General features: G+C 42.3%; 1 protein-coding gene across 1 annotated transcript in view; it reads right to left on the reverse strand.

Annotated features, from left to right (window-relative positions):
• The window catches only part of ALK (ALK receptor tyrosine kinase), a 752,669-nt gene that overhangs the window by 530,830 nt on the left and 194,881 nt on the right, over positions 1 to 26,958 (reverse strand). Inside the window, exon 2 of the mRNA XM_055400465.2 lies at positions 371 to 490. Within this exon, the coding sequence (XP_055256440.2) occupies positions 371 to 490 (120 nt within the window). The remainder of the gene's footprint in view (positions 1 to 370; positions 491 to 26,958) is intronic.

Consider the following 26,958-nt stretch of genomic DNA (forward strand, 5'->3'; position numbering starts at 1 on the left):
CAATGGCAAGCCACTCCAGTACTCTTGCCTAGAAAATCCCATGGATGGAGGAGCCTGGTAGGCTGCAGTCTGTGGGGTCGCTAAGGGTCGGACACGACTGAGCGACTTCACTTTCACTTTTCACTTTCACACATTGGAGAAGGAAATGGCAACCCACTCCAGTGTTCTTGCCTGGAGAATCCCAGGGATGGAGGAGCCTGGTGGGCTTCCGTCTATGGGGTCACACAGAGTCGGACACGACTGAAGTGACTTAGCAGCAGCAGCAGCAGCAGTAGCAGCAACAAGCCATACATCACTAATTGCAACTCACAGCTTCTTTAATTATGAGATGGTGACTATACATTACAAATAACTATCAAAATATACTTACCATATCGGCTGCGATGAGACAGGAAAGGGAAGGAATCTTTCATTATCCAGGTCAGATTCCATGCAAAGGAATCGGGAGGAAGAGAAGGCAGGTTTGTTGGTGACTCCAAGGAGCTCTGACCTGAACATATAAAAGACAAAGAGAATATTGATCTTTGTGCTTGGGATATGTCTTTTAGCTGTCACTTATATGGCTTATAAAAGAAAATTCGGAGGAGGCTTTCATGACGTCAGTTGGAAAATGAGGGGAAAAGAGAGTGAGCCACTAGTAGATTGAATTGACCTCAGGACCTCAATCCACATTTTCTACCAAGGGCAGTAAGATCTAAGAAGTCTGAATTTTGTGACTAGGCCATGCCAAAGATGTCTGGTAGAAGAACTAGAAGCCAGGCTACTTAATGGTTTGGTCTAATAGTTCTATTGTAAGAATGGGTTAGCATAAGAATGGCCATCTTAGAGGCCGGAAAAACCATTTTTACTGAGTATGTGACTTGAGGGAAGAAGAACTAGATAAAACCTGGGAGACAAGTTAATCTTAAATACCAAGAATGTGGGTGGCTTCGACACTGAAAATTAGGTAAACAGGTCTGATAAACTTATCTCCTTAAGACCCCAGGAGAGAGATAGGCACAGCTGTGTGTGTGTGTAAAGAAAATTCCTGTGAGTTAGGTAATTTAGAAATATCATGATTTGAAAATGCTATATAACCCCTTGGCTCTGAGTGCTTGGGGTCCTTGTTGAAACCCGCTGCGTCGGGCGGACACTTGGACCCCAGCTAGCTGGAAATAAACCTCGCTGTGTGTCTTGCATTATCGTGAGTGTCCTCTGTTCCTTTGAGGGAAGGGCGACTCCGGACTCTAACACTATCCAAAGTCTCTTCTGCCTGTGAGAATTTGAGCAACTTTACAGAGAATTTTAATTCATTGCATTCAAATAATGCCTCCACTCTACTTTATGTTCAGACTTGTAACTTCATCTAATGTTGTTTGCTTGGGTTATTGCCTTATCAATAAGAATGTTGAAACTGCACTCAGAAGTTATGAGTTTTGACAATTACACTATTTTCAGGGGGGGAAATGCTAGGTGATGAGTTTTCCTATAGCTGAGTCCAGGGGAGCCACAAAGGATTAATGCTTCTGATTTGCATGAGAGAAAGAAGGATTGAGAGAAAAAGAGTAAAAGCACCATTATTCCTTTGCTTAAAAGTACCTCAAGTGGGTTTCATGTGGTGAAAAGTAATTATAATATATCTATAAATCAAACAAACATAGGCTGCATGCTCTTATGCAGTTCTTCCCAGAAATCCCCAACCCAATTGCTATTTGCTAATGTCTTAAGGCAGGGAAAGCTGTTTCTGTTAAAGAAGGACCAGTTTGACCAGTTTGAGCCTATCTGTTTAGGAGATAGGCTGACTGTGGGCAGGAGGCAAAGACGGGAACTAGAATTTCTTCTGCAGCTTCCATGGATGAGGCACCGTGCTGGGCTCTTAACTCACATAATTTCACAATGACTCCCTGAGATAAGCATTTCCGTCTCAGTTTTACATATGCAACAACTGAGGCTTAGAGGGCAAATGATGGAATCAGGAACTGAAGCCAGGTGTACCTGGCCTCAGGAGGCCATGCTCTACCATGAGTGGGCTGGCTTGCTACTCAAACAGAAAGTGTTAAACTGCCTGGGGTGATTTCACAAAGAGGAAGTAGAGGAAGAAAAGAAAAAAGAAAAGGAAGCAACAGTAGCAGAAGCATTTCTCAGCCTGTTTGCTTTGCAGATTCTTCCACATCACTTCCAGCATGCGCTCCTCCAGGCCCTATTATGCCTTCAATCCCCTTATAGTATCAGTCCCTCGGTGTATGCTTTAAGGAAATCATCGCTCTGAGTGGTCCCAGCAGCCTTTTGTTTCCAGACTGCTCCACTGTTTTATCTACAGGCGCTGCCTTTTCGTGAAGCCCACTTGTCCCTGTAACTAGAACAGAATGGGCATTCTATGCTCTCCTTCTTTCTGCCTTCCAAAGACTGGAGTTGGAAGTGCTGGCCTGAGTATCTAGGAAAGATTTTTTGACTTTTCTCTAACCCGTGATCTAAAGAGAAACGAGCTGAACTGGCTGGTACCTAGATACTTCTTTCGTAGCATTTCTCCAAAATGGCTCAGAGGAATGCACTGACAGGAGTCAGACGCTAAACTAGTAAGTTTGAGGGAGCAGCCACCTCATTTCACCCTCAAATGGGGCTGAGAGGATTGAGGCCCAAGATCACACAGGTCTACTTAAGCGCAGACTTGAGGTTATTAGAATTTTAAAGAATTAATAATGCTACCTGAGCACACATGGACTAGCATTGTGGTCAGTGCTTTAAACACGTGATCACATTTGATTCCTACAACAACCTTGTGAATAAATACTATTATTGGGCCTATTTTGAGATCATGGAAACCAAGGCTAAGAGAGGCTGGATGCCCTGACTGTGGTCACATGACCAGCAGGCAGGAGACCAGAGTCAACAGATCAGGTTGGCCTGCTGCTATAGCCCTTGCTTCTTATACCACCCTTCAGGGACTCCCACAAACTACTCCAAGGTGATCAGTTCTCTATAGGGCCCTTCAGCGTCCCCACTAGTCAATGGGTAAGGTCAGAGATAAGTGTGCTCCAGAATGGGTCAACAGTGTGAGGGTTATGAGAAGGCTTTCACAATCAACTCCTTACAAAGAACCCCATGTGAATAAACATTGGCATCTCTGTCTGAGTCATCAGCAGAGCTCAAATTTTAAGTAATTCTGAAGCAACAGGAAGATCAAGTCTAGGTGATATTTCCCAGTTTCGAAATGATGTCATTTTTCTTAGCCATACAGTTTGGGAATGATATTAACTTCTTCCTGTGAAGCACCAAGCGGATGGGACTAGACATCAGGAGGCACTTACGAGTCTGTGCGTGGATATGGATGGCAGATTAAGTTAACATGGATAAGGGTCAGGTTATATATTCAGGGATAAAAAATATCTGAAATAATTCCAAAGGAGGGCTCTGAGGGCTGAGTCATGGCCTAGCAAAGAGCCATGGACCTCACTGTGGGTCATTCCTAAAGACGTAAACTGAAACCAGTTTACATCCAAAAGTGAAAAGTGAAAGTGTGAGTCGCTCAGTCATGCCCTACTCTTTGTGACCCCATAGATTGTAGTCTGCCAGGCTCCTCTGTCCATGGAATTCTCCAGGCAAGAATACTCGAATGGGTAGCCATTCCCTTCTCCAGGGGATCTTCTTGACCCAGGAATCAAGCCTGGGTCTCCCACATTGAGGGCAGATTCTTGACCCTCTGAGCCACCAAAAATGCCAATAAATAGTTGAGCACCTTCAAAGTTGAACACTGGAGAGAAAGCACACATTTTTACCCCACCCTTATAGGAATTCTCAGAATTTCTGCCAGTAGACTGGGTTCACACATGGTCCCCAGAGGAGAGTGGATAGTGATTTGCTGGATGAGGCTGGGGGAGCTAATGGAGGTCAACCAAAAGGATGGATCTCCTTACCTGAAAGCGTAAAAACTAAGAAAAAACACAGTCTACAAGAATGAAGTTGTTTGTCAAAATCAGAAGCACTGACACAGAAGTGGGTTCTAGTTAATGTTAATAGAATATGCATAAATGCAGCCTAGAAAGAAGAAAGCACTTCATTTAAGCGCAGGGAAGAGGCTCTCTGCTCCCTTTACACTTCATCTCCACCCCCTACCCACCTTCAGCCCTGGTGGGAATGGGGGTTTCCAGCATAGAGAAAAGCTATGCATAAGAAATAATCCATTTAAGCAAGACAAAAGCTTGGGTTTTTGGTGCTCTCCTCTGGAAATGTGAGGATCCAGAGTGAATCTCACTAGCACAGACTTATGGAGTGAAGGCATGAACTGAGACCCTCTGGTTCAAACGGAGTGTATCTTGGACCCTGAGGAAGAGGGGTAGAAAGGAAAGGAGAGGAGAAAGTAGGAGCAAGGACTTCCAGGTGTCCAAGTGATAGCCAGAACTACCTGAGGAGAAAAGAAATGTACTCTGGACTGAGGACATTTTTGATTGGCTACAGATAAGATTGTTTTAGGTTTTGGAGGGGATTATGGGGATCTGGGGTGATATTCTGAGTCCTTTCCAGGTACCACAGGGTATCTAGGCACAGTGAAGCCCCTAACTACTTGACACTACTCTTTTCCTACCATGTGTCACCCCTCTTGCATCCTCAACTTAGATTCCAGGATTCATCACTATAATAATTCCACTACAATAATTCCCTTCCAAACAAGTGCAACTCCTGTCCTTTTGTCATTCGTGGTTGTCCTGAGCATCTGAATGTGGTGGCAGGAGAGGAGGGGAGGAGTACCCCAGATGCTTAAAAGTTTTTTATTTTTTTCCTTAATTTTATTTTTTTTATTGGAGGCTAATTATTTTACAATATTATATTGGTTGGTTTTGCCATACATTGACATGAATCCGCCCCGGGTGTACATGAGTTCCCCTTCCTGAGCCCTCCTCCCACCTCCCTCCTCCCCTTATCCTCCCTCTGGGTCATCCCCGTGCACCAGCCCCGATCATCCTGTATCATGCGTCGAACCTGGACTGGTGATTCGTTTCACATATGATAATATACATGTTTCAGTGCCATTCTCCCAGTTAAAATTATGACCACAAACCTCAAGAGGACCCTCAGGACTGCCCAGGAATTCTTCTGAATTCCCTGATGGGCTCAATTCACCCTCGCTCTTCTAGTCTCACTACTTCCAAGGTTTTCTTATCCCTCAAGCCTCCAATCCCTGACCCCCATTCCTCCACCTTCTCAGTTAGTGAACTTGTTTTTTATTTCATTGAAAAAAGAGAAGTAAATCTAGCACAAATCTACCAACTCAGAGGTATCAGTAACTTTATATACTACCTTCTCTCCTGCTAAAACAGGCTGACCACGTTCTAAGCAGTGGCAGCCTCTCCACCTAGTTGCTAATCTCATCACATCCCAAGAAATCCACTGGTGCAGTAGTTTGTCCTTTCTTCTGTATAACAGTTTCCCCCCTCTTCCAAGTCAATCTCATCTGCAGCAAGTATGTACATCTTTAAAAAACTAAAGAAAAAACTTCCCTGACCCGCACATTCTTCTTCAGCCATCCTCCCATTTCCTGCTCTCCTTCACAGCTAAGTGTCTTAAAAAGATCTGTCTATGCTTCTGTCTCTACTTCTCCTCTCTCATTTCCTCTTAAGTTAAATGAAATCAGGATCGTCTCTACTACGCTGGGTCAAGGTCACCAAAGACCCCAAGTTGTAAATACAATGAACGAGTCTTGGTTCTTCTCTTACTGGACCACTCAGCAGCACTGGATCACGCTGATCTTCACTGCTTCTTGGACTCTTCACACCTCAGTGACACGCAGTCCTTGGCTGCACTTGTCTCCTGCTTCAGGGGCAGGTTTTCTCTACTCCTCTTTGCCAGATCTTCCCCATTTTCCAGGCTGTACAAAAGGAACATTCTCCATTTCCTAGCAGTAACTGCCCAGGAGATTTCACAGCTGAATATTAAATTTCATCACAGTAGTTTTAACCAGCTGACAATAAACTCTGACCATGAATTTCAAGTGAGCCCAGCACACCAGTCCCTTAAACTTCACTAAAATCTCTTGACCCTTGAACAAGGGATTTGTTTTAACCAAGCATGTTCAGATTTACGAATTCATTCTCTCCTGTCCAAAGTGCTGATTTTCAATTCTGAATTAGCATGACCACCATGTAACTCTTCCTAGGGCTCTAAAAACTGAATTTTATTCCTTAGAGAACTGCTCAGTGAATTTCTTGCCTGACATGTAAATAAGCTCAGCTGTTTTTCTTTTTTAAAAACTTGATGGGGGAGGGAATTTCTGTTTTATTATTTTACAGGTGTTAAAAGTTGGGTAACTTGGGACACGTTTCTTCCCCATCTAAACTCACTCCCCAAAATGATCTCATCCAGTTTCATAGCTTTAAATATCATCTACATATTAACACCACTAAATTTATATCTCAAGGCCCAACCGCTCCCCTGAACAGCAGAACATATATCCAACTGCCAGTCTGAAATCTTCATTTTATTCGTGGATAAGTATCACAAACTTAATACATGCAAAAATGAACACGTGATGTCGCTCCATCTAAACCCCAGGTGTTCCCTATTCAGAAAGCGATGGCAAACCTCTCCTGGTTCCTTGGGTCAAAACCAAGGAGGAATCCTTGACATTTTTTCCCCATGGCCCACACCAATTCATCAACCAGTCTCAATGGCTCTACCTACATTATGTCCCTCTCTTCTCTCTCCGCATCACCTCTCACTCTGACAGCTGCTATAAGCTCCCAGCTGGTCCCCCGCTTCTCCTATTGCTCACCTTCAATATGTTCTCCACACAGCAGTTGGATTGGCACTTAGGCCCTGAAACAGTACTAACATTTCTTGGCATGACCTAGTCCTTTAAGGTCCCACATGATCTGGCTCCTGGTCTCTCTCTGACCTCATTTCCAACCATTTTTCCCTTGCTCGTGGAGCTCCAGCCTTACAGGCCTCCTTGCTATTCCTAAACTCGACAAGCAGGCTCCCATCTCAGGGCTTTTGCACCAGCGGGTCTCAGCCTAAAAATTCCTCTGCCCAGCAGGCACGAGATCATCCCATCTTTCCACCCAGGTCTCTGCCCAAATGTCACCTCCTCAGAGAGATCTTCCTAGTCATTCTATAGTTGCTCGGTCATGTCTGACTCTTTGCAACCCTATGGACTCTAGCCTGCCAGGCTTCTCTCTCCATGGAATTCTCTGGGCAAGAATACCAGAGTGGTTAGCCATATCCTTCTCTAGCGGATCATCCCGACCTAGGGATCAAACACAGGTCTCCCATATTGCAGGCAGATTTTTTTTTTAAATGTATTTTTAATTTTAATAGGATTATCAGACTGCCTTCCCCAAAAGGATGTCATAATTTCCTATTCCACTAACAATACATGAGTCCCCTTTCCCCTGTATTCCACCAATAATAGATATTAGGAACTGTATGGGTTTTGCAAGGATGTTTGGTATAAAGGAATATCTATTACTTGATTTTTCATATCCCTGACTATGAGTGAATTTGTACATCTTTTTGTGTGGTCTTCCATTTACTAGGGGAGGGGAATAGTGGTATTAATTTGCCGTTCTCAAAATGGACTAATATTTTTGCCTATTTTTTGAGTTGTTTTCTCATTGTCAGTTTGAAAGATATTTTTATTGCAATAAAGATATATATTATAGCTATCATAAAAGTTATATATTACATATTGTAGCTATTAAGTTATATTTTTATTACATCTTTTTCCAAAGCTAGTATTTGATTATCAACTTTAAATTTTCTTGCTGTGCATTTTCATTCTTAAATTTTATTTAGAATATTTTTAAAGTTACAGAAAAAGTTGCAAAGATAACTCAGAGGCTTCCCATATACCCTTTACTCATGTATACATATATTTGTGCAGGCACATTCTTTACCATTTGAGCCATGAGGGAAGCCCACACACTCCATTAACAACTCTGTATCACATTGATCTGCATTTCTTTTTCTTATATTTATATTTGTCTGTTTATTGTGTCTTTCCTGCATTAGTCACTGCTATGTCCCCATGCCTGGCATATAATAGGCACTCAAATATTTGACAAATAATGAAACCAGAGTTATGGAGAAAATTATTAGCTCTGATACTTATTAGCTGTTTAACTCAGGCCAATCACATACTCAGTGAAGTCTCAATGTCCTGAAAAAATGATAAAAACAAGAATAATGGATGCAAACTCTTAGGATTTTGTACAGGCCAGATGAAATAATGCACACATGATGTATCAGTCACACCACTGTTGAAATTTTATGCTTTTATTTGTTTCAGAATCCAAAATGAATGGGAGTCTTGGTTCCTCTTCTATCTGAGGATCTAGGACACATGTCCAAAAATCAAAAGTGCTCCAGAAGAGCTGTTTCTCTGTTATTCACTAATTATTAACTCTGCCAACTGTCTACAGTCTCTACTACCCCAATTTCAGCCAATTGGCAATGTCTCTATATTCAGTGTTTATTATTAAACGTCTTACTGTGTGTCTATTTATCTCTAAGCCAGTGTACATAATACAGTGAATATATCATACTCACATCGGCATAAATAATAAAGAGCTATGTGTGTGTGATGGTTATTTACATGAATGCCCTGGGTTCCCTATCAAGCATGTTTTACAAACCTCCATCAATAAAATGTAAAAATGCTTCTCTTCTAAATGCTCCCTGGAACTGCTCCTGCCTTGCCTTGCACACGTTTTGCTTATTTATTTTCCTCCCAACAATAAAACAATCAGTGACTGCCTGCTAGTTTTTCCCCTTTATTTGAAAACACACTTAATAATGCATTCTTTAACAATGATTTTGTGTCACACGAAACAAAGCTTAATGTGGCCAAATAAATAGCCGTCCAAATGTCAAACAGTGGTGAGCGGGCACAGCAAGGCTGGGCACAGGGGAGGGTTCCCACCTGGGATTGGCAGCCTAGGGAAATGGTTTCAGTATTCACAGGATTGAGCCCACACCTGTGCAGCCAAAGAAACCTCGGTGAATTTACATGACTACTAGAGTCAGCAGTGATGTTGGAGCGGTGACAGGCAGTTCATTTAGTCTGAAAAACAGATGTAATTTTCAGACACAAGAGGGAGAATTAGCAGATATGTCCTTTGTCCTAAACACATAGACCTCCCTACACCTTCTCCAGGCCTGGAAAATGAGGAGGCTGAACTTTCAGTTCAGTCAGCTCCTCTACAGTTCAGGGAATCAACTCTTCTGCAGTTTGCTTTCATATTTCCTTCCAGCTGGCTCATTCAGAGAGCAACTATTAGTGTCAGGGCAGAATTTGAATAGAACTAACAGCCCCCCATTTCACCTTACCTTTCACTAAACTCTACTCCCCCTCTGCCAGGAAGGTTTGTGCTCTTTCTTGGTAGCTCAAGTCCTGAAGCAAAATTATTATTTCTCAAAAAGTTCTCTTGTACCATTGAAAGTTATAGTTTCAACACACGTTCCTTGCCTCTCTCCCCAGTACCCAAAAGGACCTGTGTATAACTACCGAGATCATTCAGTGGTGAACCCCATCTGTCAGTCAAATAAAAGCAGGCATTCCTTCCCAAGGCATGGCATTAAGGAATATTGATGGAACACAAAGGAAATTGTCAGCGTGGTCCCAGCTCTTGGGGATTGGTTACCTGCAAGGTATACTAGACCCACACATAAAAGGGAATTACAAAGAGGTTCCGGCAGAAATGGCTGAAATGTGTAAATGTGAAGCCAACACACTTTGGCCACTACTTGATTTTTCATTATTTCCCACACAGAATCCTTTCATATTCTGTCTCTGTCACACATAAGTCTCCAAACCTTTGCCCACGTTGATCTCTACCTAGAACGTCCTTCTTGACCTGCTGCTTTCCTAAATCCTACCCTTTCTTAAAGGGGCAAACCAAATCCCTCCTTCTCCAAGGTTTCCCCTCTTTCCTGAGCTGCAGTCTCATCAGAGCAGCTGAGCTGGGATTCAGAGTGGCCCAAAGCAAAACTTGACTGGGCCTTCTCAACCACCATGGCTTACTGTCACTTTGGAATGTGCCATTAGACCATTTACCAAACACGCTGTTCAGACTACCTTGGTTGCTCATGACAATGAAGTAAACTAGTTTATTAATTTAATTCACAACTTTCAAGTGCATAGATTTAGAAGAAATTAGCAAAAGCTTTTCATAGGGGCTGCTATTCTGTCTCATGTGGGACATACTAACATGCTTTCCAAGGTCAAGGCCAAGGCCAGATCAAGGGCATAGACCCCAGGGATACCACGTCTGTGCAGGCCACCAGTAACTCATAATTCAAGCCAAAGCCACATAATGAAAGTAATAAGACATTCAATGCTGCCCTTTAGAATTTGTGTCCCAAGTTGCTACATTTTGACCTATCTAGAGATGATCTCAGCATTCCAAGGAAGAGCTCCTGACTGGCCTGTTCAGTTCAGTTCAGTTCAATCGCTCAGTCGTGTCCGACTCTTTGCGACCCCATGAATCACAGCACACCAGGCCTTCCTGTCCATCACCAACTCCCGGAGTTCACTCAGACTCATGTCCATCGAGTCGGTGATGCCATCCAGCCATCTCATCCTCTGTTGTCCCCTTCTCCTCCCGCCCCCAATCCCTCCCAGCATCAGAGTCTTTTCCAGTGAGTCAACTCTTCACATGAAGTGGCCAAAGTATTGGAGTTTCAGCTTTAGCATCAGTCCTTCCAATGAACACCCAGGATTGATCTCCTTTAGAAAGGACTGGTTGGATCTCCTTGCGCCCTGCTATATCTACTGCTCTGGAATCCTTGCTCCAGGTGTGCTTGGTTACTGGCCCTACTTACCTAGCCCAGGTGGACTCTCTGGCTTTCAGCAGTGTAGGAAGGGTAATCGGCATCTATACTAATCCAAGAGTGCAATGGAGAGGATATCACTCTCCGAGTAGCCTGATGCTTCTCTCTCTCTCTGTATCACACACACACACACACACACACACACACACACACCCCATGTCTGAGCGCTTCCATTAGCAGGGCAACAGGACTCTATGTTCTGGGTCCATTTCTGTGGCTTGCTTATATTCTATGACACTTACTCCACTGTTATTTCAATCCTATCTTCTTGCTTCAAAATCTATTGACTAGAATAATAATCAAAAGGAAGACTTTGAACTACCACTAGGCCTTTTATCTTGTGATCTCAGGAAGCTTTCAGTTCAGTTCAGTCGCTCAGTCGTGTCCGACTCTGCAACCCCATGCCAGGCACTAAATAATTAACGTACTGCAAGTGACACAAAGCCCAGGCAGCCGAGGGAACCAGTCCCTCAAAGAAGGACCTTTCTCTTTCCAAGTGAGGGCATACCTGTGAGAACAACCACCCACTGGCAGGCCCAGTAGTCTCTGGATAAGTTGGACAAGAAGTTACAGACTGTCCAGAAACAAGTCTTCTCTTGACCTGATATTTCTAGTTAAGAAGTGACAAGTTACCAGGGTGACCCCTGGGGAAGGCATGGCCCATTTCCACCAGAAGACGTGACCTCCAGCATAGAAGAGTAGATCCTAACTATTTACACAATCACTGTGATTTATGACTTACTGATGCCTTTCAGAGTCATTCACTCTCGTAATCCTCACAACGGTCCTATGGATTAACCCCTTTTACAAATGAGAAGACTGAAATCCTGAAAGCACAACTGCCCTACCCAAGGTCACACAGGGAAAATCAGGACAGGACATTCAACTGAAGACCCTGATAAATGGACCGACCGGAAATGCCACTCTTCAGTACAACCTCTTGGAGATGATGTTGACTTCCCTGGAAAATAGTGACATTGTGTTTAATACAGCAGAAAGATTCATCAGATTGCAGGTGCCTGAAGCATTCTCCTGAGGATGATAGAATCCCTTCAGGTCAGCCAGGAAGGTGACCTAGAAACATACAACTTCAGTCATGGTAGCTGGCTCTCCAGGGCCTCAAGCTCAGCTATCACTGTTTCCATGACAACCACCAGGTCTGATGCTTGGCCTCGAATTGGGGTCTTGGCTGGTCCAGAGAAACGATGTGTGGGATGGAGAGATGGAGAGGGACAGAACACTTCCTACTAACTTGCAGGCCTTTCAACCTGTCTTTATCTACTTGTCACTCCACTCGTTCCAGCAAAAAAGGGTCTATCCTCCAGGAAACCACACTTTAAATACTATTTTGCTCAGCACAATGATCTCTCACCCATGGCTGGACACATTTCTGAAAACAGGAAGCAGAATGCTCTAACAGGTTGGTATGTTAGACAAAGACCTGGGTTCCTGGGAACAGTGATGTTACTGTGCGACCTTGGGTTAGCTACTTAACCTTTTTTGAAGTTTTTTTTCTCTTCATTTAAAACTGAACTCATCATGCTTTCCCTCCCAACTTTAGGAATGCTCTGAGAATTACTGCAACAATACATACAAAGCCCTTGGGCTCTTTTGAAGAAAGATACACTAGCAATCCTGTGCAGTTACTGAGGGGCATTGTCATGATGATATATTTTAAAAATATTCTTCACTTGTATTACTAAAATAAACTCAGTTCACATTAAACCAGATTGGCCAACAACCTAATTTACTTCTCAGGTTCTGGTGCTGCATTTCCCTCTTACCCCCATTCATCTTGCACTGTGAACAACAGTGGTCAGTGTCACCTTTGACTCCCAAGCAGAGACCCATGGTGAGAGCTGGGAAGGACTGTAAAGACCATTTATCTATGTCTTCCCATCACACATACGAGGCAACTGAAACACAGCGCCAGTGTTTTCCCCAAAGTCATCTCATTAGTGAAAACTCAAGATGCTGATCTTCCGACCCTTCATTCTGTGCCTCACCGAACCATGAAAGAAAGTAATAAAGAAAGGAGGAGGGAAAAGAAATACAGAAGCATATATTTTTGTCCTTTAAGCCTTTCAACTACGGCTCTGTGCAATACTCGAGCATGAAAAAGAAAGTACGGGAAAAACCAATACTTCATGAGTGCCTATTATGCACACAGGCCCCATATTAGGTATTTTTTAATTAATTTATTTATTTTAATTGGAAGCTAATTACTTTACAATACTGTGGTAGTTTTGGCCATACATCAACATGAATCAGCCATGGGTATACATGTGTCCCCTCATCTTGAACTCCCCTCCCACCTCCATCCCCACCCCTTCCCTCTGGGTTATCCCAGAGCACTGGCTTTGAGTGTCCTGTTTCATTCATCGAACTTGCACTGGACATCTATTTTACATATAGTAATATAGTGGGCCTTAGAAAGCATCACTACGAACAAAGCTAGTAGAGGTGATGGAATTCCAGTTGAGCTATTTCAAATCTTGAAAGATGATGCTGTGAAAGTGTTGCACTCAATATGCCACCAAATTTGGAAAACTCAGCAGTGGCCACAGGACTGGAAAAGGTCAGTCTTCATTCCAATCCCAAAGAAAGGGAATGTCAAAGAATGCTCAAACTACCGCACAACTGCACTCATCTCACACGCTAGTAAAGTCATGCTCAAATTCTCCAAACCAGGCTTCAGCAATATGTGAACCGTGAACTCCCAGATGTTCAAGCAGGTTTTAGAAAAGGCAGAGGCACCAGAGATCAAATTGCCAACATCCGCTGGATCATGGAGAAAGCAAGAGAGTTCCAGAAAAGCATCTATTTCTGCTTCATTGACTATGCCAAAGCCTTTGACTGTGTGGATCACAATAAACGGTGGAAAATTCTGAAAGAGATGGGAATACCAGACAACTTGACCTGCCTCTTGAGAAACCTGTATGAAGGTCAGGAAGCAATAGTCAGAACTGTACATGGAACAACAGACTGGTTCCAAATAGGAAAAGGAGTGCGTCAAGGCTGTATATTGTCACCCTGCTTATTTAACTTATATGCAGAGTACATCATGAGGAACACTGGACTGGAAGAAGCACAAGCTGGAATCAAGATTGCCGGGAGAAATATCAATAATCTCAGGTATGCTGATGACACTACCCTTATGGCAGAAAGTGAAGAGGAACTCAAAAGCCTCTTGATGAAAGTGAAAGAGGAGAGTGAAAAGGTTGGCTTGAAGCTCAACATTCAGAAAACAAAGATCATGGCATCTGGTCCCATCACTTCATGGGAAATAGATGGAAAAACAGTGGAAACAGTGTCAAACTTTATTTTTTTGGGCTCCAAAATCACTGCAGATGCTGATTGCAGCCATGAAATTAAAAGACGCTTACTCCTTGGAAGGAAAGTTATGACCAATCTTGATAATATATTAAAAAGCAGAGACATTACTTGGCCAACAAAAGTCCGTCTAGTCAAAGCTATAGTTTTTCCCATTGTCATGTATGGATGTGAGAGTTGGACTGTGAAGAAAGCTGATCGCTGAAGAATTGATGCTTTTGAACTGTGGTGCTGGAGAAGACTCTTGAGAGTCCCTTGGACTGCAAGGAGATCCAACCAGTCCATTCTAAAGGAGATCGATCCTGGGTGTTCATTGGAAGGACTGATGCTAAAGCTGAAACTGCAATACTTTGGCCACCTCATGCGACGAGTTGACTCACTGGAAAAGACTCTGATGCTAGGAAAGGTTGGGGGCGGGAGGAGAAGGGGACGACAGAGAATGAGTTGGCTGGATGGCATCACCGACTCTGTGGACATGAGTTTGAGTGAACTCCGGGAGTTGGTGATGGACAGGGAGGCCTGGCCTGCTGTGATACATGGGGTTGTGGAGAGTCGGACACGACTGAGCGACTGAACTGAACTGAACTGAATATTCCATGTGTATATGTACCACATCTTTCTTACCCATTGGTCTGCCAGTGGACATCTAGGTTGCTTCCATGTCCTGGCTATTGTAAACAGTGCTGCAGTGAACATTGGGGTACACGTGTCTCTTTCAGTTCTGTTTCCTTGGTGTGTATGCTCAGCAGTGGGATTGCTGGGTCATACGGCAGTTCTATTTTCAGTTTTTTAAGGAATGTCTACACTGTTCTCCATATTGGGTACTTTATAACCACTGTTCCGTGTAAATCTCATAATTTTCTCAATGGGGGATTATTATCCCCATTTCTAATGAGAGACCTGAGGCTCAGAGAGAGATTAAGTAAATGGCCCAAGGTCTTGAAGCCAAATGGGATGCAGCTAAGATTAATTTCATTTGATGAATATTTACTGAGTATCTCCTATGTGCCAAGCTCTACCCTTGACAGTTAGGATGTATTAGTGAACAGAATTAAACACTCCCCTCTTAAAACTCACAGGTTGAGGAGCTTGTAAACTGAGTGTGGTGGGGCAGCAGCAGGCAGCAGTCCAACAACCTCAAAAATCCTTCTAACATCTCAGTGTTGGTGTGTGTTATAAAGGAGAGAGAAATGGCCCTAAGAGAATGTACAGAAGAGAGACTTGACTTACTTAAGGCCAAGGGAGGACTCCCTGAGAAACTGATGCTTAAGCTGAGGCTCTAAAGTAGATAAGCAGAGTTACCTAGTGAAAGAGAGTGAGATCGGGTGGGGAGCCAGAGAGGTGCCTCTACCATAAGATCATCTAGGAAGGTCACCTAGAAACATACACCTATAGTCAGGTATATGTTATGTCAGCCTCTCCAAGGCCTCAAACTCAGTCAGGACTCTTTCCATGGACACCAACTCCAGCCTGACTCCTGCTCCTTGAGATAGGGCCTTGCCTGACCCAGGAGGAGGATGCTTAGTGTGAGATCTGTCAGAGGCCTGGCGGTCTGATGGAGGATGTGCTGAGAAGGAAACACAATGGATTAGACCCTCAGAATTCAAACACACCATCATACACCAAAGGGAAGGGCTGGGATCTGGTATCTGGATTCCAGGCTCCCTCTCTACAGGAAGGTTGGCTAACAGGTCAAGCACTAGATAAAAGACAGAGGGATGACTAATGGTACAGGGTAGTCCTACCAACGGGATGAAGTCATTCTAAGTGTCAATTCTAGGGGACCTCCCAGGGTGGCCTGAAGGAAGTTCTGTCCTCAGTCAGGAGAATGCTGCGGGTGTCTGTGATTTGATCAGTCTTTCTGCTGCACGTAATTCGAGGTCCTTGTTTCCCAGGATAATCAGCATCATCTCCAGGAGATTCTGAGTGGGACTGTAGAACAGCTGGTTGGTCTATACAGCAGGTCCTTTCTTGGTGACAAATAAGGAGCAAATGCTCTGGACTGAGACAGACTTGGCCCCATTGAGACCCCTACCCTCTCTGGCCACCCACCCCATCCCACTCTCTTTAACTAGTTAACTCCCCTCATTCACTTTAGGGCCACAGCTGAAACATCAATTTCCCAGGCAATCTTCCCTTGATCTTAAGGAGGAAAGCAAATTAAGATGTAGTAGTTGTTACAGGTCTGAAAACTGAAAAGTAAAGGGATGAAACTGCTTCTAGAACCAGGCTTGAAGCCACTGACCTCCTAATGATAAACTCATATTTACTTTCCCCTTACCACAACCTGAGCAATACCATCAAATCTTTTCTTTCTCACTATTGTGTTTTATTTTGCTTTAAATATGAAATGAAGAGAGATGAAACAGGGGGACAGGGCTGGTGCAGCAGGAAGAGCGTGAAGAAGAGGGAGGAAGGTAAAGGAAGAGACAAGTAACAAGGAATGGGCAAAAACAAAAGAGAGAAGAAAGTGGAGAGAGACAGAGAAGTCACCTGATACTTTCACTATTTGGAAGTTACCGAGAGAAAGTTATTCAAAGGACCTTTGTAAAAAGGCCATAAAACACCTTGGGGAAAACATGAAAGTCATGCTGCCACCATACAGATGAGCACCCTGGAATTAGCTGCCAGAGCAATGTCTGAAAAGAGGAAATTCAATGGCCCACATTGCTGCCTCCTCCCCCTGCCTCCTGGCTTCCATCGCCTCCAAATCGCCTGGCTCTGAAGACAGAGGCAGTAATTTGGAGCCAGCAAGTGTGAAGGAATGTTGGAGCTGTTATTTGCCTTCATGCAGCACATCTTGAGTGCTTTTAGAAAGATAATTTAAAATACTCTTCCAGTTTCACTATAGAAAATCTGAAAAAAATCAGGAAGGTCTAAAGAAGAAAATAAATATGACCCATACCTCCATATCCAGAAAGCCAGTGTTAACGTTTTATGGTACCCTCAGCTCACTGGTGAGAGAGGCAAAGAACTTCTGTTCCAGTAGATGCTTCAGAGAAGTCACAAGAATCAAAGATTGTAGAAAATGTATTTCAGGGTTTAAACATCAATGATAGATGCAGTACGTTAATTTTATAACTTAGAAAAGATCTTTTAAAAGTGGAATTCCATCCTATTCTCAAAGGGACAATCAATGAACTAAAGATACAGTCTTATCTCTCTGTGGCCAGTGATATACCCAACAAACATATTGTAGTTCTTAAAGCCTCTTTGTACAGGGCTTTCCAGGTGGCTCAGTGCTAAACAATCCACCTGTCAATGCAGGAGACACAGGTTCGATCTTAGGGTCAGGAAGATTCCCTGGAGTAGAAAATGGCAACACACTCCAGTATTCTGGCCTGGAAAATCCCATGGTCAGAGGAGGCAGGTGGGCTACAGTCCATGTGGGTCACAAAAGAGTTCAGACACAACTTAGAAACTAAACAACAACAACAGCAACACCCCTTCATGTGTGTTCAAGCCTTTGATCCTTACAATGATCTTGTTAAGATAATTTTTAAAATCCCAACTTAGAAAGAAAATGAAAATCAAAGAAGTTAAGTCAGTGCTTCCTAACATTTTTCTATATCACAACACACACAAAATGATATTAATAACCTGGGGTAACCAGAAGGCAACTGACTTGGGTAGGAGTTAAACTTCAGCCATAGCTGGTCCATGTCAGCCTCCCAGAGTGCCTAGGGCCTCAACAGTTTGGTATCTCTGCATGCTGGTGAGCTTCTGTAGCACATGCGTGACATGGCACACTGCTGGGGAAGAAAAGCTGTGGCCAACAGATATGGCCACAGTCATAATTGTGAGAAGTGACAGACAGCAACATCACCCTACATCTCATCCTTGGGACATCTTGAAACAAAATCAGAGATGTTAGCCACAGAGGAATCCAGGGCTTACGCCACGGGCTGCTGCTGCTGCTAAGTCGCTTCAGTCGTGTCCGACTCTGTGCAACCCCATATACAGCAGCCCACCAGGCTCTGCCGTCCCTGGGATTCTCCAGGCAAGAACACTGGAGTGGGTTGCCATTTCCTTCTCCAATGCATCAAAGTGAAAAGTGAAAGTGAAGTCGCTCCGTCCTGTCCGACTCTTAGTGACCCCATGGACTGCAGCCTACCAGGCTCCTCCATCCATGGGATTTTCCAGGCAAGAGGACTGGGGTGGGGTGCCACTGCCTTCTTCAACTCCACGGGCAGAGTGAGGAAAAGAGCAAGTGTGCGCAACACTGCATCATCACCTCCATGGAGCAGGTGATTCGGGTGAATAACGGCCTTAAAGTTGGATCTGACAGGACTGTAGAAAGTTCCCGTTAAGCATTTATAACTGCTGAGATGCTTCACCAAAGAAAAGGGGCAAAACTGAGCTCCTTTCTGTACCCTGGGAAATTCAGAAAATAATTTCACAGGATGGTTATTGAATGGCCCAGAAGTAATGATTACAAATGACTGAGTTAACTGCTGTACGCGGCCTCATCTGTCATCATACCAGTCTTATCAGAAGTCTCGATTAGTGGCTCATCACGACTGATGACATTTGCTGACCAAGCTGGCTTGGCTCCCTCCCTTGCCCCTTCAATCAAAGTGGCTGGAGGAGTGTTCTAAGGTGTGAGCATAAACTCTGAGAAATTGCCTTCAGCAATGACTCCAGGAGTGGCTTCTACGATAATGGAGTCTCTTTCTGTAAGTGAAACTCTGTCTCCCCAAGACCTCCTGGGTCGTGCTGTCAGTGGAGATGCTGGGCAGCACTGGGACATGGTGGCTACCAGCACCATGTGTCTGAGAGTCTAAACCCTGTGAACAAAATCCTGCTGAATCAAAGCTTATTTTCAATACGAGTACTTTACACTCAGGCAGCGTCTACACAACATTAAACTTCTGGACGGGAAATGAAAATACTTCCTCAGTTCCCTGTCTCCAAATGTAAACCAGAGGTTTCCATTCTAATCAGGATAGCGTGCCTTATATTGACCCAACCTGAGAGAGCAGCTGGGATTGAGTATTAAAAATATTTGGACCAGATGAATGAAACACAAGCTAAATGGGTAATCTTAATTATATCACTTATAACTGTATAAAAAGAGGATGTCTGACTTCTAGCAAGGTGCTGTCCATGACCTGGAATGGTGTTGTAGGCAGGTGAAGTCAATTCCCTTCTAATTGCTCACACAGCAATAGGATTAGCAGTGGGAGGGGAGGAGGCACCACTTTTTCCTGGGCCTTTACATGTCACTTTGCACACAGGGTAAATTAACTCCTGTATTTTGGTGCTGGAGGCATCCAGAGACTTCTAGAATCCCAACATTTGTCAATCATATCATTTCCTCCATAAAATGTACTGCCACAATAAATAGGAAACAACAAATCACCCACGTCTAAATAAGTTGTAACCACACTTAGCCTAAGAGTATGAGGCTTTCAAACTCTTACAACAAAATGATTTGTTACATAAAGTGAAAGTTGGAGACACTTGCAAATAGTAGAAACTGTGACTATAAAATCTGCCACTACTAAGAAGTTGTTGTAGTCAGAATATAAAAGTTATGGGGGGAAAAAAACATAACCAAAAGCTACTTTTCTAGGTATCTTGGGGTTCACTGGGGGGTATGTTGGGGTTCCACACCCTGAAACAAGCAGGGGGAGGCAAGAATTGTTAGCATACAGAAGTTCTTTCTGTGGCATTCTCATTGTACAGATTTGTAGATCTCTGCAGTTTTTTTGTCCAAGACAAGAAGCAATTATATCCACAATAGGGCTAACTCACTTGTGAGGTGAAAAGACTGAAGGAAGGCATGTTTGTGGGTTGCTAATTGTTAGAGAGGGCTTCCCTGGTGGCTCAGAGGTTAACGCGTCTGGCTCTAATGCGAGAGACCCGGGTTCGATCCCTGGGTCGGGAAGATTCCCTGGAGAAGGAAATGGTAACCCACTCCAGTATTCTTGCCCGGAGAATCCCATGGATGGAGAAGCCTGGTAGGCTACAGTCCACGGGGTCGCAAAGAGTCGGACACGACTGAGCGACTGAACAGAACAGAACAGAATTGTTAGAGAAACCCCCAAAACAAAGACATTGAGCTCCTGACCTTTCAGGGTAGATATAAGTGGAATGAATATAAGACTAACAGGGAGAAGCTCTAGAATGTGAAGCAGCCTGCCAGCGAGAGCAAGAAAAAAACTAGGAAGTAAGTAGAAGAAAATCTACTCACAGAGCAAATAGGAGAGCATGACAGCAAAGAGAAAGACATACAACTGACTAGTGAGGTCCTCACCCTGCTAGTGCAAGGGGGAACTGAAGAAGAATAACCCAGCCAGGCTCCCCAGAAGTCACGTAGAAACTAACAAGCATGATCAGGGAGGGGAATAACCTGATGTCACCTTAGGAGAATGAAATGGCATCCAGGGCCTCTCCCCGCTTTGAAATTGTTATTGTTTATAGAGATATGTGATAGGATGTGCAGGTTTATAAAAGGGGCTATACACTAGATTAGAAAAGGAGGCTAGATGGAGAATCCCAGATGGTACCGTATCATCTTGGAGTTTAGAGCATCTTGGGCTTAGACATCAGACTGACCAGAAATTAACTCACAGGCTCAACACTAAACTACCACCAGGGTGACCTCAGGCAGCTTATTCAACTTTCCTAAGCTTTGCTTTCCTCACTTGTGATGTGGGAACAATGATAGAGCCAGACTTACATGCTTGCCTTGAAGATTCCATGAGAAAGTGCTTATGGACCACTTAGTACAATGCCTTGCCTAGAGGAAGCATACAGTAAATGCTACTTCTATCACCATAAACAATAATGTATTATTATTAGAGTAAATAAAGGAAATGCTGGACAAAATTTGAGCCCATCCATTAAGTCTGAGTTCTAAAATTTCAGGGAGAGTCCATACGGTTCCTCAGAGGGAGAACATGAGTTTTGTGAGCAGCAGGCAAAGACACGGAATCCATACACAGCCACTTGGATAGGGCAGGTTTTCAGAACTGTGCAGACAATGACAGGAGGCTTGGAGGGATGGTCTCCGGAAAACGCGGCAATGAGAGCTTGGGCCTGCAGATTCTGGCAGGTTATTGACCAATGTCAGAGAGGCCAAGAGTCGATGGCCTTAATGTAGAGTTCTGATGCTTACAGAGAGGGGAGAGGATCAGATACATTGTCAGTCTGAGAGCCAATAAAGCATAAATTAGGTTACCGAGGTGAGAGCTCAGGCATGGAAAAACAAGTCAGGTACCCAGTTACGAAGGAGACTTGGAGAATAAGCAGTGTGACGGGGCACAGAACCAGCCCTCGACCCAGACGTCAGCCTCTTTCTGACCCTGCTTCCTGGATTCGTCGACTGCAGCTGAGTCATCTGTGCTCTTTTCATTCATTCCCCTCACCCACATTCAGGCCCAGACAAACAGTCCTGCTACAGACAGTCTCCATCGCCATCTGGTAGCTCTGAGCAATCACAGAGATGTCAAATTGTGCTCGAGAAGAGGAGACTGGCTAATCTTTTCAGATTTTTCTTTTAATTGAGAAAAAAGAATGGAGTTCAGAGACCATAGACTTAAAAGTTTAACAGGGCTCTTCTGGCACAATTCTAAAATGGGTAATTAACCAGATGGCTTGGCAAACTTTAGAAACATACACTGATCATAGGGAAACAAAACTAGTTCAGTAGGGGATAAACCATGGTCAGACTAAGGATAACATTCTTCCTATCCAAAGAACAACACATCTCCTCCTCACAAAAATAAAAAAGAAGTACACAACTAAGACCCCTGTAAAATAAATAGATCCTGATCTCCATCCCCTCCTTACTCCCTCCTTCCCTGTGTCTGCTGTCAGACTGTCTCCCCCTCCCTCCCCTTCCTACAGGCACACATAGTAATACAAATGGCTAATAAATACTTGACGAAAGTTCCGCTCCAACAGTAATGAAAGGAAAGCAAAGGAAAACAGTAAAAGGCTACCTTTTACTTACTGAAGAAGAAAATATTTAAAGATACCAATAATTCAAATAGTTTTAGTTAAACTAAATTTAAAATAAATTTTAAAATAATTATGCTCAACACTGGGCAAGGAGACAGAAAATTTTATACTTTTCTGATAGTATATATAAAGAAAGCTGAGCACCGAAGAATTGATGCTTTTGAACTGTGGTGTTGGAGAAGACTCTTGAGAGTCCCTTGGACAGCAAAGAGATAAAACCAGGCAATCCTAAAGGAAATCAGTCCTGAATATTCATTGGAATGACTGACGCTGAAGCTGAAACTCCAATACTCTGGTCATCTGATGCGAAGAACTGACTCACTGGAAAAGACCCTGATGCTGGGAAAGATTGAAGGCAAGAGGAGAAGGGGATGACAGAGGATGAGATGGTTGGATGGCATCACCAACTTGATGGACATGAGTTTGAGCAAGTTCCGGGAGTTGGTGAAGGACAGGGAAGCCTAGTGTGCTGCAGTCCATGGGGTCACAAAGAGTCGGACACAACTGAGAGACTGAACTGAACTGATAGGAGTATAAATTATAAATTCAATATTATTTGTAATAATAATTTAATGATGGCTATCACTGAGTATTTACTATATATAAAGTGCTATGTGTGTGTTAATCGCTTAATGGCTCAGTTGTGTCCGACTCTTTGCAACCCCACGAAATGTGACCCACCAGGCTCCTGTCCATGAAATTCTCCAGACAAGAATACTGGACTGGGTTGCCATTTTCTTCTCCAAAGTCCTATACACATGCATTGCTTTATTTATTACAACAGTCCTTGCCTGGAGAATCCCAGGGATGGGGGAGCCTGGTGGGCTTCCGTCTATGGGGTCACATAGAGTCGGACATGACTGAAGTGATTTAGCAGCAGCAGCAGCATGAAATAAATACTGATATCCTCATTTTGCATCTCAAGAAATGAAAAGGATGAAAGTTTCCAAATGCCCCAGAGATTCTGATTTCACATGTCATCCTGGAAAGAGAGGATACAGATGGGTGCAGAGAGGATGAGAGGAGAGATTAAAAAGTCTCACAGGTGATCCTGTTTGGACATAACTCTCTCTCTGATGAGAATAACAATACTGCATCACACTGTACATAAGCAATTTTGGCAATATTTATAATCTTAACAGTGTTCCTAGCAGTGTTCATCTCTGAATTTGATTCTATTTTACAAAAACATTCTCAGGTTATAAGAAGGTTTGTGAAGAATTACACTCTACAGTAATTTTATAATAGTAAATGCTATCTCCATGGGAAACAAGTTAAATATATAACAATAGGTAGAATGATTAAGTAGCAATAGGAATAATAATAACTTTTATTGTATGCTCATTATGTACCTGATCATATGTACTTCTTAAACAGGTACCTGTTTAAGATTTACTTGAATTGTCTCATGTATTCCCTAAAGAAACTTTAAAAAATAGAGGTACTAATTATCCTCATTTTGCATATAAGGAAACTGAGCCTGAGAAAAGTGACTCCTCAGGATCAGAAAAGGCAATGGCAAGCCACTCCAGTACTATTGCCTAGAAAATCCCATAGACGGAGGAGCCTGGTAGGCTGTAGTCCATGGGGTTGCTAAGGGTCAGACACGACTGAGCGACTTCGCTTTCCCTTTCACACATTGGAGAAGGAAATGGCAACCCACTCCAGTGTTCTTGCCTGGAGAATCCCAGGGACGGGGGAGCCTGGTGGGCTTACGTCTATGGGGTCACACAGAGTCGGACACGACTGAAGTGACTTAGCAGCCGCAGGATCAGAACTCACCATGGCAGCATCAGACTAGAGCCCCTGCAATTTTACTCCAGAGTTTTCACTATTAACTGTCAAATTCTATATATTTATTTCCATGATAAAATATTATGAACTCATTAGAGATAATGTTTTCAGAGAGTTTTTCATAGCAAGAGGAAATATTTACATTATACGCTTGAAAAATTGCCTATATAGTATGATCTTAGCTATGTAAAAAATATACAAAGAAAATGCCTGGAAGGAAATATGCCAATTAACAGTAATTGTCTTTGAATGGTTTGGTTATGAGTCATTTATTTTCTTCTTTATACTTTTATGAATTTTTCTAATTTGCTAAAATAAGCTTGTGCTTTTTACAATTTTTATTTTTTTAAAATCTAGGGTGAAGAAAAAGGAAGTCATATTCATGCCAAATTATTCTTATTTCCATTTGGACATGTATTTTAGAATTTGACAAAGTAACATATTTAGTGCATTAAGAAAGGGAACAAGTATAACATAAAATATCTTGAATTATTTATTAACGGAACAATGCTTCTTATATTAAGTAAATAAAAGAGGATCAACTCTTGAATTTCCCTCTTTACTCCAGTATCTAACAGAGTGCTTTACATAGTGTTAACTTTTGGCGAATATTTGCCGAATGAGTGACATTGTCTTGTTTAATATTTTTTTAAAAAATCAGTGACATGGCATGGAAGAAATGCTTATGAAATTTGTAGTGACAACTGACACAACAGAAAGCAGAGTCAAGATCTGAAATTATCTAAATACAAGTTGAAATGTAATACTCATTTGAAGTTTTCGGTATATCAACTGCTTATGTATCAAAAGTCTTAAAATGATTTAGCCATTGATTTGCTTCTAACTTTAGAAATATCCCAAAAAAATAAAGAATAATATGCAGAAAGACTTAGCCTGAGAGATGCCCCTTGTAATACCTGGAAACACATAAGACTAGAAACATTTATAATAGTGATGATCTGTTGCATATACAATGGGCCTCCTTAAAATAGAACATTATTCAATAAAAGGATACTGTAGGAATTTAAATTGTTGATTTATAGATATTTTCATAATATGTTAAGTAAGAAAGGCAAGTTATTATATAACAGTGTAATTCTAATTTAGTTATAGATAGCTATAATAATGTGATAGATACAATAATATTATTACTAATATATTAATAATATATAATAATATTAATATATATTAAGTGATAGATAGTTAGAGATAAAGGCATAGAATACACATCAGAAGGCTATACATTAAAATGTTAGCAGGAAAGTTCATTGCATGGCATAACTATGGGTAATTTATATACTGCATTTTTTTCATCATGCCCTATTTAATGTGAGTTACTTTAAAAAAAAAAAAGTAAAAATATCCTCATACAACTATAGAATGTGTTTTGGGGTGCTGTAGTTGGTTCTGATTTTACAATATTTCATGTAAAAAAAAAAAGGCCGGGATGTATGATTGCCCTAAGCTCTTACATAGCTAGCAAGGCAGCGCATGTAGCTAAAAAGACATTAATTCCAATCTTAAGTGACACCACTAGAAGACAAACCTCCAAACTATAGGCAGCAGTGACTCCCTTGAGCTCTGTAGTGAACAAAGCACATTGATAATAACTGTATTTAGTTCTTGCATTGTTTTAGGGAAAAAAACAACAAACCAGAGAGTCCAGAGCAAAACAAGCAGGTGGCAGGAACATCTGCAGCGAGCAAGGTTTGTGCAGGAAAAAAGAGTCTATTGAGAGGTGTTACCTCTGCCACCCTTCCCAGCTTGGTATCTGTTTTAGGAACCATCTTGGGCTGATTCCCAAGAATAACATATTATGTCTGAGAGGAGGTCAGGCAATGGTTGGAATTGAACTTTAGACCCTGGAATTTAGAGCCAAGAGGAACAGAATAATCCTGATGAGAGTATCTGAGCTAAGCTGAGAAGGAAGAGTAAAGCTGAGAAGAGCGGCAAGAGTAAAAATACAAGCCTGGTGGGGCTAATGAGAGTCCAGAAACCCAAAGCCTGGGGTGAGAACAGTTGAGAAAACAGAAAGACTGCCAGCAACAAGAAGACAGAAAGATAGCTTGGGCAGTCTCAGATCAGGCAGGAGCTCATGTTCTATTATAGGATTTGGGTGCTATAGACATAAAACTAAGTTTAAAACCCAAGTGACCCTGGCCCTCGTGGAGGTTGGAGCTTGTGTCAATAGTAAAAGAGCAACCAAATGGACTTTGTTGAAAAGTAAATGACACATTACAAATTTACATGTTCTTTTTGAGGAAGAATCATGCTCAAATTCTATGTATCATTACTTTTTATCATAAAATAGGCTTTCATGTTTATGTCCTGACAGCATAATTTAGCATATGAGCCCACAAGGCAAATTCTTTAACTTGCACAGTCATGTATTATTTTGTTGTCACTCCAGAATTACAGGGTGGTGATAATGCAGCTCATGAAGAAGTCCCTGCTCATATTTAGAGGAGGATGCCCAGGTTTTCAAGGCTAAGAAAATTTTGAGACATATTTTGGATATACACATCTTAGAACTTTCAACATGGTGAAAGGGTGTCAAATAAAAAATTGAAATGGTCAGACAAGGACTACTGGAAATAGACTCATTTAACCCCTATTGGAACTGATTCATTAAAGAGTAAACTGACATAAGGACATCATTTGCCCTATCCGATATTTTGAAAATCTTCATTCAAAACTAAATGTTTATAAGTTAGAACATGGGAGAATAGTTCTTACTGATAACTTAAATCCCAACACAGCAAAAAATAATTTCTGTGACATGTGACTTGAAGGGTGCACAGAATAGGGTGGAAAGAACATGGCTGGATATTTTGCAAAGCCTGATAAACCTGGATTTACATCTTTATCCTACCACTTATTAGGTATGTGATAGAGTCAGATTAATGAATGTACTTGAGTCTCAATTTTGTCATCTGTTAAAAAAACAGAATGGGGATGAAAATTTCACCTTCTGTAATTACTAAAAGATTTCATGAGGTGTGTATTGTGAATACCAAGCATATATTAATGACTGCTTTAATGTCATTAAATCTCCTTCTC

Source organism: Moschus berezovskii, chromosome 11 (genome assembly GCF_049115385.1).
Source record: "Moschus berezovskii isolate FMDL1 chromosome 11, NW_MosBer_1.0, whole genome shotgun sequence".
Classification (NCBI taxonomy): domain Eukaryota; kingdom Metazoa; phylum Chordata; class Mammalia; order Artiodactyla; family Moschidae; genus Moschus; species Moschus berezovskii.